Genomic DNA, 15,345 nt, shown 5'->3' on the forward strand with positions numbered 1-15,345 from the left:
CTAAAAGGTGACAAGAATGAGTTTCAAGGGACAGGTGGCGTGGCTGGAGTCAGCTGGCGTGACGCTGACGGTGGTGACAGTGGTGAGACATGATTGAAACCTCCAGAAGTGGGTCAGAAGTCCAATGCACTCGTTCTGCCGGGAATGGTCAGGGGCGTCCCCAACCGTGAGGTAAACAGATCGACTTTCCCCGAGAACCACAAGCCTGGCCTGCAGCGACAAGCTCTGCATGAGACACATTCAGGCTCCGTCCAGAGCTTGATTACGGGCAGGTGCTGCAGAACACAGTCCCTTCCCATGGACTCCTAAATGATGCATGTGACTGTCAGATCGGCAGCTGAGACTGCTTCCGGTTTGCAGCCTCGAAGAGGGTGTGCTTCCTCAGACAGGCTCTGGTTTGAACGGGGATGAACGAATGGCTAGAATGTGGGCAGTGGCCAAAACCCTGAGTTTTGACGATTTTTTTTTTTTTGTAACCTCCATGTTCAAGCAATTCTCCCATCTCAGGTTCAGAAGTAGCTGGGATCACAGGTGCCTGCCACCATGTCCAGCTAATTTTTTGTATTTTTGGTATAGATGGCATTTCGCTATGTTGGCCAGGCTGGTCTCGAACTCCTGGCCTGAAGAGATCCGCCCACCTCAACCTCCCAAACGACTGGAATTACAGGCTGGAGCCCCCACGCCCGGCCCTGAGTCTGACCATTGAGCAGAGAGGCCGCACCTGCTTCAGGTCCCACGTGGCTGGCACTGAGCCTGAACAGTCTCTGTTGTGGACACCATGAGGAATCTACTTCTCTGACCCACCAGTGAACGCGGACCAGACATTTAGGGGGTACGTGCTAAATTTGGGACCCCATAATGCCACAGCTTTGTTTCCAACAGTGGAGAAGGACATCACATTTTCACCGACAATAGATCTTGATTTTTCCTTTAATGCTCAGATGTTCCTGGACTGGTCCATTTTTCTTCCAGAATATACCATTTCTGTATAATAAGCAAGGCTTTCAGGGGCTTTTGTAGAGTTCGGACTAACCCATTTCAAAATTGGAATATCAAGTTGGGGAGCCTCAAGCTGTCTGTGGGTCAGGATTTGGTGATGACAAGAGCTCACTAGCCAGCTGACAGATTATGATCAAAATCAGTGTGACTATTATTGTGTCAGGGTAACTAGGACCCCACGGGCACCTCTAGGTGGAGGCTATCTCCCTTTTCCAGAGGCTGCAGATGACAAAATCATCAGCCACAACTGTTGTCCACCACTGGAATCACTGAGCAATGTAAGTCAGCTCATAATTTCAATAAACCTTCCCCGGAAAACAGAAGGTTGCATTTCTTTGGGTTCTGTCAGTTACCTCTGCTGGCAGAACGAGGATCGCACCCCACACAGGAAGACTGAGAGCAACTCCTCTCACCTGCCGAGACACAGAACATGATCTGCATAGTGAGGATTTGGGACAACAGAGGCTAGAGGCACTCATAGGAATCCTAATGACTTGCCCCCAACTAGTGGCAAATGGCAGGAGAGTTAGTCTCACACGTCCCTGCCTGCACCCCACCCAGATTAATAATTTCCTCTGGTACATAGAGACAGGAAGCCCCAAAACACGCAACCCATCAATTCCTGCTGTTGATTCTGATGCAGAAACCGAACAGGACATTGAATTAGCACAAACCCTCTTTGTTGAGTTTGGTTCTTGTTTTAGCGTTTTGAATTTTTCTCTATGTAAACACAGACTAATAAGTATACGCTATACAATGGCAGGGGTAAGGGACTGCGAGGGTCCAGCAGACCAGAGGAAGCTAGGATAGGAGTGTGTGAGAGTGTGTGTGTGTGTGTGTGTGTGTGTGTGTGTGTGTGTGGTAGGGGCCACGACAATGGGGAGGTGTGATTCTTTTTTAGCTTTTCAGAGCATGGTCGTGCGGCATTTCTTTTCTTTCTTTCTTTTTTTTTTTTTTTTTTGAGATGGAGTCTTGATCTGTCATCAGGCTGGAGTGCAGTGGCACCATCTTGGCTCACTGCAACCTCCACCTCCCAGGTTTAAGTGATTCTCCTGCCTCCACCTCCTGAGTAGCTGGGACTACGGGCACCTGCCACCACACCCAGCTAATTTTTGTATTTTTAGTAGCAATGGCGTTTCACCATGTTGACTGAGATGGTCTCAATCTCTTGACCTCATGACCCGCCCACCTTAGCCTCCCAAAGTGCTGGGATTACAGGCGTGAGCCACCACACCCAGCCTATGCTGCATTCTTAGCACTGCACCATCCAGCATTTGGTGACTGTTCAGGGTCAGAAGCTTGTGTCTTTCTCCCTGTTTGCAGCCACACTTCACCCCACCATCCTTAGCACCTTCACCCACTCCTGCACCTACTGACCCTTCTTCCCGGAATCCACTTAGGTTGGTGACTTAAATCCTTGCATGCAACAGGACTAAAAGTGTTTCAGCCCAGGTACGGTGGCTCACGTCTGTAATCCCAGCATTTTGGGAGGCCCAAGCGGACAGATCACTTAAGCCCAGGAGTTCGAGATCAGCCTGGGAAACATGGCACGAGGCTGAGACGGGAGGATTGCTGGAGCCCAGGTCAGGAAGGTTGCAATGAGCCAAGATGGCACCATTGCACTCCAACCTGGGCGACATAGTGAGATTCCATCTAAAAACAAAAACGAAAACAAAACAAAATGAAAAAAACGGAGTTTCAGTGTCTTCCTCCCAAAAACCTCTAAGTTGATTCCACTTTTTCCACAGAGCTGCTGCAGTGCGGTGTGGGTGGAGGGAGGGAGCAGGAGGTACAGAAGGAAACAGTGACCCCTGCTGGCAAGCACAGCACTAACAGGCCTCGTTTCATTAGAGTTGACCACAGCCTGTTGGCCAATGTCTGCTCAACCCCATGAATTCAGTGTCAGCTTCGGGGACTCCTTGTCCTTTCCTCCTCCTGCCAGGAGGAGAATGAGCCACAGATAAATCACATTCGGACAGTTCATTTCAATCCTCCCTCTCACACAACAGCCCCATTCAAGGGTTAGAGAGTGGAGGAATCTTACTCTCATTTCACTCCAGTTTGGGTGAGAGAATTTGCTGCTTGTTCCAGAAAGCCGTCTTCTGTCCGCTAACCACGCCAGTGAAGAATCTTTCTACCTTCCTCTTATACAAAGTCATACCTGTCTCAGCATCACCAGAACTATCAGAAATTGCAAAGGGTTTTAGATTTTTACATTACTTGCAAGTCAACAAGTAAGACTGTCAGTTTATGGATGTTGGCTGAGGGCATGTGATTTCTGGATATGAGAAAATACACATTTTATTATTCATCAAGAAAATGGCAGCAAGAACTTCGCATCTGCACACATTTCCCCGTCTACTCCAAGGGACACAGGGATGAGGCATGTGTGCTTGTACACCGTTACTTTCTTATAACGTTTACGTTTCAGTGTCTTCTACCCAAAAACCTCTAAGCTGATTCCACTTTTTCCACAGAGCTGCTCCAGTGTGGTGTGGGTGGAGGGAGGGATCAGGAGTTAAAGAAGGAAACAGTGACCCCTGCTGGCCAGCACAGCACTAACAAGCCTCATTTCACAACCGTGTTTATGGGTCTATAGAGATCAATGAAGAAACATAAACATTGTACAAACATGTACAATTCACATGTTTCTGATAAGATCAGGGGGGTTTGTGGTACTCAGCCAAGCAGAGCAAAGCTTGGATACACCGGAGTCTCCACTGATGAGAATAAAGGGGCTGACATTTGGGAAATTTGCATTCATCATTGCAGAGATGTTCACCACCAACTAACTGGGATTATTCAAAAGACCCAAACAAACTTGAAAGGTGAAGAGAGAGTGTAAAAGGACACAAAGGTGCTCACCAGGAGGATGGTTTTGGTAGCTCTGGACTCAGGGGAGGATGTGGGGGACCCACTGCTTGTGCCTGTGGAGATGCAAACGATGGAGCTGCTGCCCCAGAGCACGAGCCCCAGACAGATCACATCAGGGAAGGACAGCAGTGCCGCGTGCAGCGACTCTCTGGTGTCCTGGTGATGAGCAGCAGAACAGTATCCCAGATCTTTGGTCTTTGTGGTAGTTTTGCTACGCCGCTTGCCCATCACATGCATGAGAACAATGCTATTCACCAGCATGTGCAGGAGCCAGCTGAGGAACACACAGGAGCCAGCGTGCTTGGGGGCTTTCCCTTCAAGCTCCGCCCACCTGAGCTCCTGGGGCTGACGGTGATGGCCTGGAAGACACTCAGGAGGCAGGTGCTGCCAATGGACACTCCCCCACCCACTCTGTCGACATAAAAAAGAAATTTACATCCAGAATCATTCAGGAAATACCTAAACCCAAAAGCTGCCATTGTCTGTGGCACTCCTCTAGGGAGGAGGAATAAGGTGTTGGCTACAATTAGGTGTTTAATAATCAAATCTGTGGACCTTAACCTGCACCTAGTGATGGAAAAGAACAGATAATGGTAAATAAGAGAGAAAATCCCCAGGATTCCAAGTACAGTCTGCAATAAGAACATCATTCCCATTGCCACATCCCAGCAGCCGTTCTGTCAGTTCCCACAGGCTGCTACTTACCTTCAGAGACACAGCATCCTGCAGGGAACGTGATGCATGAGCGACATTTAAAAGGCAGCTGGTACTTGGTGGGGGCTGAGATGGGAGGATCCCTTGAACCCAGGAGGTTGAGGCTGCAGTGAGCCAAGATCGCGCCACTGCTCACCAGCCTGGGTGACAAAGTGAGACCTGTCTCAAAATACATAAGTAAATAAATAAATAAATAATAAAGTCAGCTGAAATGCAATAGAAATACTTCATAAAGTTCTTTTCTATTATGAAGAGTTTGCCGTCTTTGGATGTTTCCCATTTTAAGTGTATTTGCAATGAATTGCTCTTTGCTTTGAAGAACAGACATGTATTCATCTCCATAGTCTTCATAATCTATGAGCCAGGCACCACCATTATAAAGACCAAGAGGTCTCAAGCACAGAGAGATGACATGATTTGTGTAAATTCACACTGTGTTTGGGGTGGAATGGGGACTGATCTTGTCTGGGCTGATTTCAGAGTGCGTTAACCACCATGCTCTACTGTCAAAGCCAGTTAGTGGAGTTCTTCCAATAACGAACATACATATTTAATTTCTATTTAATACCTTGTCTGTATAGTTTACGCAAGTGACATTTAATTTTATAATTTTGGTTTTGACCAGTTTCCATTGATGTGTCAAATATTACCCCATAGACTGATAGCAATTATGAATAAATCTTTAAAGACCTTGATAAAATGTAGATCCACTGATTGGAGTATAAAATTACAGGAATCTGCCTCATGACTAAATTAGATTTAAAAGATTGGCCCCATATCAGGATAGCCACAGAGACACTCACTTCCTTTTATGCCAGGAAAGAAAGTACGATGGCACCTACCACAGGAATTAATGGACAATCTGATATCATGTCCCAACTATGTAAAGTGAAACACTAGAGGATCATAAAATAGAGTTGGGTAGAAATTAAATTATCATGATTTTCAGTTCATATACTCATCAATTAATGAGTACATACATTAACTAAAACAATAAGTGTTGAGGCGAGATTTGTAAAAGGTGTTAATATAGAACATATATGGAAAATTAAATCTCTAAGGCATGGGATCTTGTGCATTTGATAAATTGAAATAGCAGATTTGGAGATTAGATTTCCTTCTTCTTTTTTTTTTTTAATCATTACTTGCTGCTTTGTCCTTTATTTTCATGATTATCATATTATCAAACTATTCAATAACTTGATTTTTCATAAACAGTATGTCCCAGAACACTCATACAATTACACAGATCTAGGCTTCTTTTTTTTTTTAAGCTCTCCTTTTTTTTTAAGCTGCCTCTCTCCCCGTATACCATGAACACAGTGCAAACGGGAGGGCCTTGCATGCTGGCTTCCCGCCATCTCAGGCTTGTCCCTTTCAGAATACTGAGGAGGAGATGCAGAAGGATGAGGAAATAATGCTGATCTAAATCGAGAAGGGCCATTTTCTGTATCACCTGGATACTCCAAATCACAGCTTAGTTTCCTTTTAATTCATAAGGCTACAGAGTTATTTGAGCCATCATGTTAATTGGGAATCCCCTGTGTCTCCACGGAAGAGTGGCCAGTTCCACCCAGTAGAACTTCGCGGGTACAAGAAGTTCTGCTCAGGGTCATCCACCTAAGATTCCACCTGGTTTCCCTGGATTCTTGTAAATGGGCGGCCTTCGGCAAAGGAATCATGCAGTTTCCCGGCAGCGAACATTCTGTGTCTCTCTCTAGGTGGCAGTCTGGCTCTTTTATTTTGAAACCAGTTATCAATTACAAACACGGGACAAGAGACTGTCCAGCCAGTTTTTCCCTGGTTGTAAAATTAGGATAAGGATTCTGTGCAAATGACTGCTGCAGTACACTCAGCTTATCCTTAGTAAATTTATGCCATGGTTTTACACTGCCTCTTCCCTGTCTTCTTGTTCTTACTTCATTATGACTGTCAATGGGAGATCCATTGGAAGTTAAGATGAATCTCTAGTCCAGGTTCTGAGAGATAGAGTCAAGATTTTCTTCGTTTTTAAAAGACTTTGAAGTTCAGGGATACATGAGCAGGTTTGTTACAAAGGTAAACGTGCGTCATGGGAGTTTGTTGTACAGATCATTTCATCACCCAGGTTTAATTCTAGTACCCATTAGTCATATTTCCTGATCCTCTCCCTTCTTTCACCCTGCACCCTCCAATAGGCTCCAGTGTGTGTTGTTCCCCTCTACGTATCTGTCTTCTTGTCATTTACCTCCCACTTACAAATGAGAACATGCGGCATTTGGGTTTGTGTTCCTGGGTTAGTTTGCTAAGGAAAATGGCCTCCAGCTCCATCCATGTCCCTGCAAAGGACATGATCTCGTTCTTTTTTATGGCTGCATAGTATTCCATGGTGTACAGGTACCACATTTTCTTTATCCAGTCCACCAGTGATGGACATTTTGGTTGACTTCATGTTTGCTATTGTCAATATTGCTGCAACGAACATACACATGCATGTGTCTTTATAATAGAACAATTTATATTCCTTTAGGCATATATCCAGTAACAGGATTGCTGGGTTGAATGGTATAACTGTCTTTAGGTCTATTTTCTGGAAGACAGAGCAGCGACTTCCAAAATTTCTAATGTGAACTAATGGCTTCATGTTCTTCCTTTTACTTTTTTTTTTAAATCTCTCAAAATCCTTTTTAGGTACGTTGCCTGATTCCATTTATCTGCATATAACCTAAACCATCAAAGGTCTGAATATTATAAGGAAACCTACTTTGGGTGGAAAGATTTCTCTGGGATTCAGAGAATCCACTGAGACATACCTGGTGTGCGTTCAGTCCCTGATGTACCAGAGCTCAGTATTTCCTGCTTCCTTCTTGTGAGACCCTCTCTGCCTCCAGGAATCAAGAAGACACTCCAAAATCCCTTTGGAGATGCTATCCAGGAATCAGTAAATGTTTTCTTGGTAATTACAATGGGGAAAAAGTTTTAAAAAAAGAATAGCTTCCTAGGACTGCACTGTCATAGCTGTGACAGGTAAAATGATCATTGCAGTTGTGACAGCAGGTGAGGTCACAGAACCACAAGCCCATATCTAGCAGCCTGGCTGCTGCCCTCTCATATAATACTGACTGGCACGACCAGCACACTTTGAACTCACCATCCCGACAGAAGGATGGGTCACGTATTTTATATTTCAGTTTGACAGGTAGAGTCCGCAGTAGAAGGAGGTATATAAGAAGTCCAGATATGGCCAGGTGTGGTGGCTCACGCCTGTAATCCTAGCACTTTGGGAGGCCTAGGCAGGCAGATCACCTGAGGTCAGGAGTTCGAGAACAGCCTGGCCAAGATGATGAAATCCTGTCTCTACTAAAAATATAAAAATTAGTTGGGTGTGCTGTCATGCGCCTGTAATCCCAGCTACTTGGAAGGCTGAGAGAGGAGAATTGCTTGAACCCGGGAGGCAGAAGTTGCAGTGAGTTGAGATCGCAACACTGCTACCCAGCCTGGGCTACAGAGCAAGACTTGATCTCAGGAAAAAATAAATAAATAAATAAATAAATAAATAAATAAATAAATAAATAAAATCAATATACTTGTGAGCACAACTGAATAAGAACTTATATAGAAATTTCATAGAAACATATAGTTTACCAATATTGAAATACATATTACTATATAATTATATTGATGTTTAGTTATATAACTATGTTAAATATAGTATCGCCAATATAGTTCAGCAATATATAGTATACCAATTTCTCTTAACAGAAATATCCCAAATGGTAATAATTCTCTAGCTAGGTTGACACTGGGAGCCCGCAGTTTGTGGAGGGAAATGGGAACTGCTTTATATGGGCTTTTCGCAGGGGCATCAGTCCATCCCATATCCCAACTGCTGTATGAAAATTTGGGGGCATCTCTGGGAAGGCACCTGAAGACAGAGTAGAAACTCACATATTGATTTCCAGGCAGGAACTTACCATAACTGATTCTCTTCTGTGGCAAAGAATTATTATAACATATGATATTTGCTGGAATTTTTTTGTTTTTTTTTGAGATGGAGTCTCACTCTGTCACCCAGGCTGGAGTGCGGTGGTGTGATCTCGGCTCACTGCAGGCTCCGTCTCCTGGGCTCAAGCGATTCTCCTGCCTCAGCCTCCCAAGTAGCTGGGATTACAGGTGCGCACCACCGCACCCCACTAATTTTTGTATTTTTAGTAGAGACAGGGTATCTCCATGTTAGTCAGGCTGGTCTCAAAGTCCCAACCTCAAGTGATCCACCCGCCTCGACTTCCAAAAGTGCTGGGATTACAGGTGTGAGCCACCGCGCCCGGCCTCTATGTAGCTTTATTTTTGTCTTTGTAGCTATCTCATTTAGGAATAAAATGGGAGGCAGGTTTTTCTGATGCAGTTCTCAGGTTGACCTTTCTCTTTGGCTTAGTGATTTTTATTTTCCTTTCACGAGCTTGTGACAGACATAATGCTTTGACACACTGATACTGCTTTATATACATTTTCCATAACAGTGAAGTCCAAGGGTCTGTCATGAATTGGGTTAGGAGACGAGAAGATTCCCAGGAGACTCCTGGTCTCAAGCAATCCTCCCACCTCAGCCTCCCAAAGTGCCAGGACCACAGGTGTGATCCACTGAACCCAGTGGAGTCTCAATCTCAAAAAAAGAAAAAAAAAAGGCAATACAGAAATTAAGGTACTCTGTGGAATTACAGTTTCCCTTTTTTATTTTGAAATGAAAAGTCTCACATATTTGTTACTGAACCCAGCCAACCAATGGGTTCATAACAGATTCAGAGAGAAAAAATATATTCCCAATAAAATATGTCCAACTCTCCAGATAATGGTGACATTTTCAGCTTGATATGGTAACGTGATTGTGATGCTCAGACAGCATAAATATGTGTGCCATCTCATGTGCAATTCCTTATAGACCTAGCTTGGTTCTTCTCCGATGTCTCCTTTTAAAGTTGTACTGGATTTTCTTACTAGTTTTCATCTGAATCCACTGGGGAATGGAACAATTTTGCTTTTGTTTCTTGGCCAGGAATCGCTTAATCCTGAAAGTCCTGTGAGAAGATCTGGCAAGAAGCGGGGTCAAGTACACACCACGAGAGGAGAGAGGAAGAGAAGGGGCTTGACACCTTTTTTTTTTTTTTTTTTTTTTTTTTGAGACAAAGTTTCGCTCTTGTAGCCCAGGCTGTAGTGCAATGACACCATCTTGGCTCACTGCAACCTCCGCTTCCCGGGTTCAAGTGATTCTCTGGCCTGAGCCTTCTAAGTAACTGGGATTATAGGCGCCCACCACCACACCCAGCTAATTTTTGTATTTTTAGTAGAGATGGGTTTTCACCATGTTAACCAGCCTGTTCTTGAACTCCTGATTATTGTTTCTGCTGTTACCTGTCAGTCCTCTTCATTGTGCACAAACAAGAATTTTTTTTTTTTTTGTAAAACTGATGTGGAGGGGGCACGGTGGCTCACACCTGTAATCCCCGCACTTTGGGAGGCTAAGGCGGGCGGATCACGAGGTCAAGAGTTCAAGACCAGTCTTGCCAATATGGTGAAACTCCATCTTATTAAAAATACAAAAATTAGCTGATATGGTGGTGGGCGCCTGTAGTCCCAGCTACTAAGGAGGCAGAGACAGGAGAATCACTTGAACCTGGGAGGCAGAGGTTGCAGTGAGCCAAGATTGCACCACTGCATTCCAGCCTGGGAGACAGAGTGAGACACCATCTCAAAAACAAAACAAAACAAAACAAAACAAAACAAAACAAAACAGAAACAAAAAAACTGATGTGGATGCTGTGCCTGCCACTCCATGCATCACCTTCAACATTGTCTTGTCCCAACTCAAAATAAGCTATCCATTTACAAACTGTTGATTTCTTTTACGCATCGTCTCCATAAACTTTTCAGAAAGCATCAATGATTTCATTATTCCTCTACCCAAACCTTACCATAAGTATTCTTTTTTTGAGCCAGTATCTTGCTCCATCACCCATGCTACAGTGCATGATCACAGCTCACTGCAGCCTTGAACTCCCAGGCTCAAGCCATCCTCCCACCGCAGACTCAACAGCAGCTGGCCCTGCATGCATATGCCACCATGCCCAGCTAATGTTTGTATTTTTTGTAGACAAGGGGATTTCACCATGTTGCCCAGGCTGGTCTTGAATACCTGGGCTCACGTGACCCACCTGTCTTGGCCTTTGAAAGTGCTGAGCTTACAGGCCTGAGCCACTGCATCTGGTCTCATTGTAAATTTGATGCTTCTTTTTGTTTCAATTTTAGCACGATTTATATTGCTTTGATAGAGTCTCTTTTTTTTTGGAGACGGAGTTTCGCTCTTGTTGACCAGGCTGGAGTGCAATGGTGCAATCTTGGCTCACAGCAATCTCTGCCTCCCGGGTTCAAGCCATTCTCCTGCCTCAGCCTCCAGAGTAGCTGGGACTACAGGCGTCCGCCACCACGCCTGGCTAATTTTGTATTGTTAGTAGAGATGGTGTTTCTCCATGTTGGCGAGGCTGGTCTCGAACTCTGGATCTCAGGTGATCTGCCCTCCTCGGCCTCCCAAAGTGCTGGGATTAAGGCATGAGCCACTGTGTCCAGCAGATAGTCTCTTTTCAAACTCATGTCTTATCCTTCTGAGTGCCACAAACTAGATCCTCTTCAGACATGTTATAACAGATTTGTACCAGTTTATTTTGGTGCAAAAACTGGGAAATTCACACACGATTTTCTCATAATATGTAAAATAAGTATTTTTCCATGAACTTCTTGAAGACCCCTTGTACTAGCAAACTGTATTCAAGAGGATATAAAAAGGATTGTAGATATTCAAGTGCCACTTATTTCTGGAATGCAAGGATGGTTCAACATATTCAAGCAAATCAATGTGATATTTCACTTGAACAAAATGAAAGATGAAAACCACATCATCTCAATAGATGGAGAAAAAGTATTTCACAAAATTCAACACCCACTCATCATGGAAATCCTAAACAAAATAGATTGAAAAGGAAATTTACTTCAACAATAGAAAGATCATCCATGAAATGACCAACGAGTAGATAACAAAGCAAGGAACATGGAATGCTTTTCCTGTAGGATCTCACATGATGCAAGAATGCTCTCACCCCTTCTATTCAATCAATACTGGCTGTCCTAGCTAGAGCAATGAAATAGCAAAAGAAATCAAACCCATCCAAATCAGAAAGAAAGAAGTCAAATTATATTTGTTTGTAGATGACAAGATCTTCTGTGTAGAAAATCACAGAGTCAGTCAAAATACTACTGGAACTCACAAACACATTCGGTGTATCTGCACAATACAATATCAGCACCAAAAATTAGTTGAATTTCCATACATTAACAATAAACTATTTTAAAACAAAATTGAAAAACACTTCCATTTGCTAGAGAACTTAAAGTAAGAAATACTTAGGAATAAAAGTAAAAAGGTGAGAAGTTTGTACCTTGATATCTACAAACATAGATCAATATGATTAAAAACATACACAGAGATATAACCCATATTGATGGTTCGGAAAAATTAATGTTGTTAAATAATTATATAACCCAACACAATACCCATAAAAATCCCTATCAGTTTTTGTTAAAGAACAAAAAGCAAACTGGGAAAAGTGGCTCATGTCTGTTGGCCAGACTGATCTGAAACTCCTGACCTCAAGTGATCTACCTGCTTTGGCCTCCCAAAATTCTGGGATTACAGGCGTGAGACACTGCGGCTGGCCCAGTCCTCTTAACATAAACACTTTAATGTCAATTAATGCTTGATGGTTTGCTATACTCATTGCATTTGGAACAATTACCTCAAAAATGAATTTTCTGATATTCTGCAAGGAGTGAAGTTGGCCTGAAAACCTTGCCACACTGATGCCATTTGTAAGATTTCTGTCCAGTAGGGATTCTCTGATGTGTAACGAGGTGTGAACATGAAGTAAAGGCTTTGCCACAATCATCACACTTGTGAGGTTTCTCTCCTGTATGAATTCTCCAATGTTTTGCATATGATGAAGCGTGACTGAAGACCCTGCCTCAATCATGACATTTGTAAGGTTTCTCTCCAGTATGTGTTTGCCAATGAACTGCAAGGTATGGACGATGTCTGAAAAATTTGCCAATTATTACACTTGTATGATCTCTCATTATGGGTTCTCCAATGATTTGCAGCGGTTGTAGCCTTACTGAAGCCTTGGTGACAATCATTACATTAGTAAAGTTTCCTTCATCATGGATTGCCTGATGGTGAATAAGTGTTGACTGCTCATTAAGGCTCTGCCAGTCTTATTACGCTTGTAAGGTTTCTCTCCAGTATAAATTCTAGTATGTTGTACCAGGTGTGAATCACGCCCGAAAGCCTTGACACAAACTCTTACAATTTTATGGTTTCTCTCCAGTATGAATTCTTTTATGTCTTTCATGGTTTGACTTGTGACTGAAAACTTTGTCACATTCTTCACCTTTGTAAGCTTTCTCTCCAGTATGAATTCTCCTGTCTTTCGAGGCTTGATTTGCTACTGTAAACTTGGTCACATGCTTCACATTTCTAAGGTTTCTCTCCACTATGAAGTCTATGATGACATGGAAGATTTGCTTTTTGATTAAAAATTCTGCAACATTCATTATGCTTGTAAGGTTTCTCTCCAGTATGAACTATGAATTACAAGGACTGAATTGTGACAGAAGGTCTTGCCACACTCATTGCACTTGTAGTAAGGCTTCTTTCCAGTATGAATTGTATTATGATGTGCAAGCTTTGCTTTTCAGTTAAAAACTTTGCCACACTCATTAAACTTGTAAGGTTTCTCTCCAGTATGAAGCCTATGATGACGTGCAAGGTTTGCTTTTTGATTAAAAACCTTGCCACATTCATTACACTTGTAAGGTTTCTCTCCCGTATGAAGTCTATGATGACGTGCAAGGTGTGCTTTTTGATTAAAAACCTTGCCACATTCATTACACTTGTAAGGTTTATCTCCAGTATGAAGCCTATGATGATGTGCAAGGTGTGTTTTTCGATTAAAAACCTTGCCACATTCATTACACTTGTAGGGTTTCTCTCCAGTATGAAGTCTATGATGACATACAAGGTGTGCTTTTCGATTAAAACCCTTGCCACATTCATTACACTTGTAAGGTTTCTCTCCAGTATGAACTGCTGTATGAATTACAAGGGCTGAAATTCGACTGAACGTCTTGCCACACTCATTACATTTGTAACCTTTCTCTCCAATATGAATAGCCTTATGAATTACGAGGGCTGAATTTCGACTGAATGTCTTGACACACTCAGTACACTTGTAGGGTTTCTCTCCAGTATGAAGTCTATGATGACGTGCAAGGTTCGCTTTTTTATTAAAAACTTTGCCACATTCATTACACTTGTAAGGTTTCTCTCCAGTATGAAGTCTACGATGGCATTTAAGGGTTAACTCCTGACTGAAGGTCTTGCCACACTCATTACACTTGTAAGGTTTCTCTCCAGTATGGAGTCTACGATGGCATGTAAGGGATGACTTTCGACTAAAGGTCTTGCCACACTCATTACACTTGTAAGGTTTCTCTCCAGTATGAAGTCTACGATGGCATGTAAGGGATGATGTCTGACTAAAGTTCTTGCCACATTCATTACACTTGTATGGTTTCTCTCCAGCATGAATTCTCCTATGTCTTTTAAGGTTTGATTTGAAACTGAAAGCTTTGTCACATTCTTCACATTTGTAGGGTTTCTCTCCAGTATGAAGTCTACGATGGCATGTAAGGGAATACGTCTGGCTGAAGGACTTGCCACACTCATTACACCTGTGAGGTTTCTCACCAGTGTGACATCTACGATGGCATGTAAGGTTTCGCTTCCGATTAAAGACCTTGCCACATATATCACATTTATATTGTATCTCTCCTAAATGGATTATCTGATGTTTCCTTAAGAGTGAGCTACAATTAAAGGCTTTGCCACTCTCATTACATTGGAAAGACTTTTCTCTCATGTGTACCTCCTGTTTTTGTGTGAGTAATGACGAATTCAGGAAATTATTCCCATAGTTATTAGAAATACAGGTTTTGGGTCTACAAGAAATTATTTGAGATGTTGAAACTGAGGAAGCATCGTTGATAGACTTCTCGACTTGACTACCAATTTTCCCTTCGGTCTGAAATATGTGCAGTTCAGGCAGTTGTGAATGAAAGCTTGATCCAAGCTGATCTTTAATAGGCTTGTTTCCAGCATGCCTTTGATCATATCGGTCTGTACTACCTGTCAACTTTTTGATTTTTGTCATGGGTGCTTCATGGCTATTTCTTTCATCTTCTTGCCACTGAAACTCGAAGTTATGAATATCTTTCTCAATTTCCTGAAAGCAAAAGTCTCCAATGTGATGACTTTCATGTCTTTCCAATGTTCCTGTGTGGATCACTTCTCTATTGCTTTGCGCAGTTGACAAGAACTCCATCATGCATTTGGAAGAGATATCTACAAAATATAAACACCAGTAGGTATACAAATGGTAAAGCATACTAAAATGTGTAAATATGACACAAAAAACAATACTTATTTTAAACTTCCCAAACATGATCATCAAAGTTTAAGAACACAAAAGGAGTAAGATTCTTTAAGTAAAAAAGGGCTATTATATGTGCTTCAAATCATTTCTACAGAAGCCTATTTCCAGTATCATGACAAAACACTGACAGGGCACAAATGTGTGTAAGCCTAAAGTAAGAAGTATTTTTCCACTGTGACCC

General features: G+C 42.6%; 1 protein-coding gene and 1 pseudogene across 1 annotated transcript in view; both read right to left on the reverse strand.

Annotated features, from left to right (window-relative positions):
- On the reverse strand, window positions 1-13,303 carry LOC140711956 (uncharacterized; annotated as a pseudogene).
- Window positions 13,224-15,345, reverse strand: part of LOC103235216 (uncharacterized) — a 17,497-nt gene continuing 15,375 nt past the window's right edge. The window contains exon 4 of the mRNA XM_073015998.1: window positions 13,224-15,073. Coding sequence (XP_072872099.1) covers window positions 13,365-15,073 — 1,709 coding nt within the window. The 3' untranslated portion in view covers window positions 13,224-13,364. The remainder of the gene's footprint in view (window positions 15,074-15,345) is intronic.

Source organism: Chlorocebus sabaeus, chromosome 6 (genome assembly GCF_047675955.1).
Source record: "Chlorocebus sabaeus isolate Y175 chromosome 6, mChlSab1.0.hap1, whole genome shotgun sequence".
In the NCBI taxonomy this organism is placed as follows: Eukaryota; Metazoa; Chordata; class Mammalia; order Primates; family Cercopithecidae; genus Chlorocebus; species Chlorocebus sabaeus.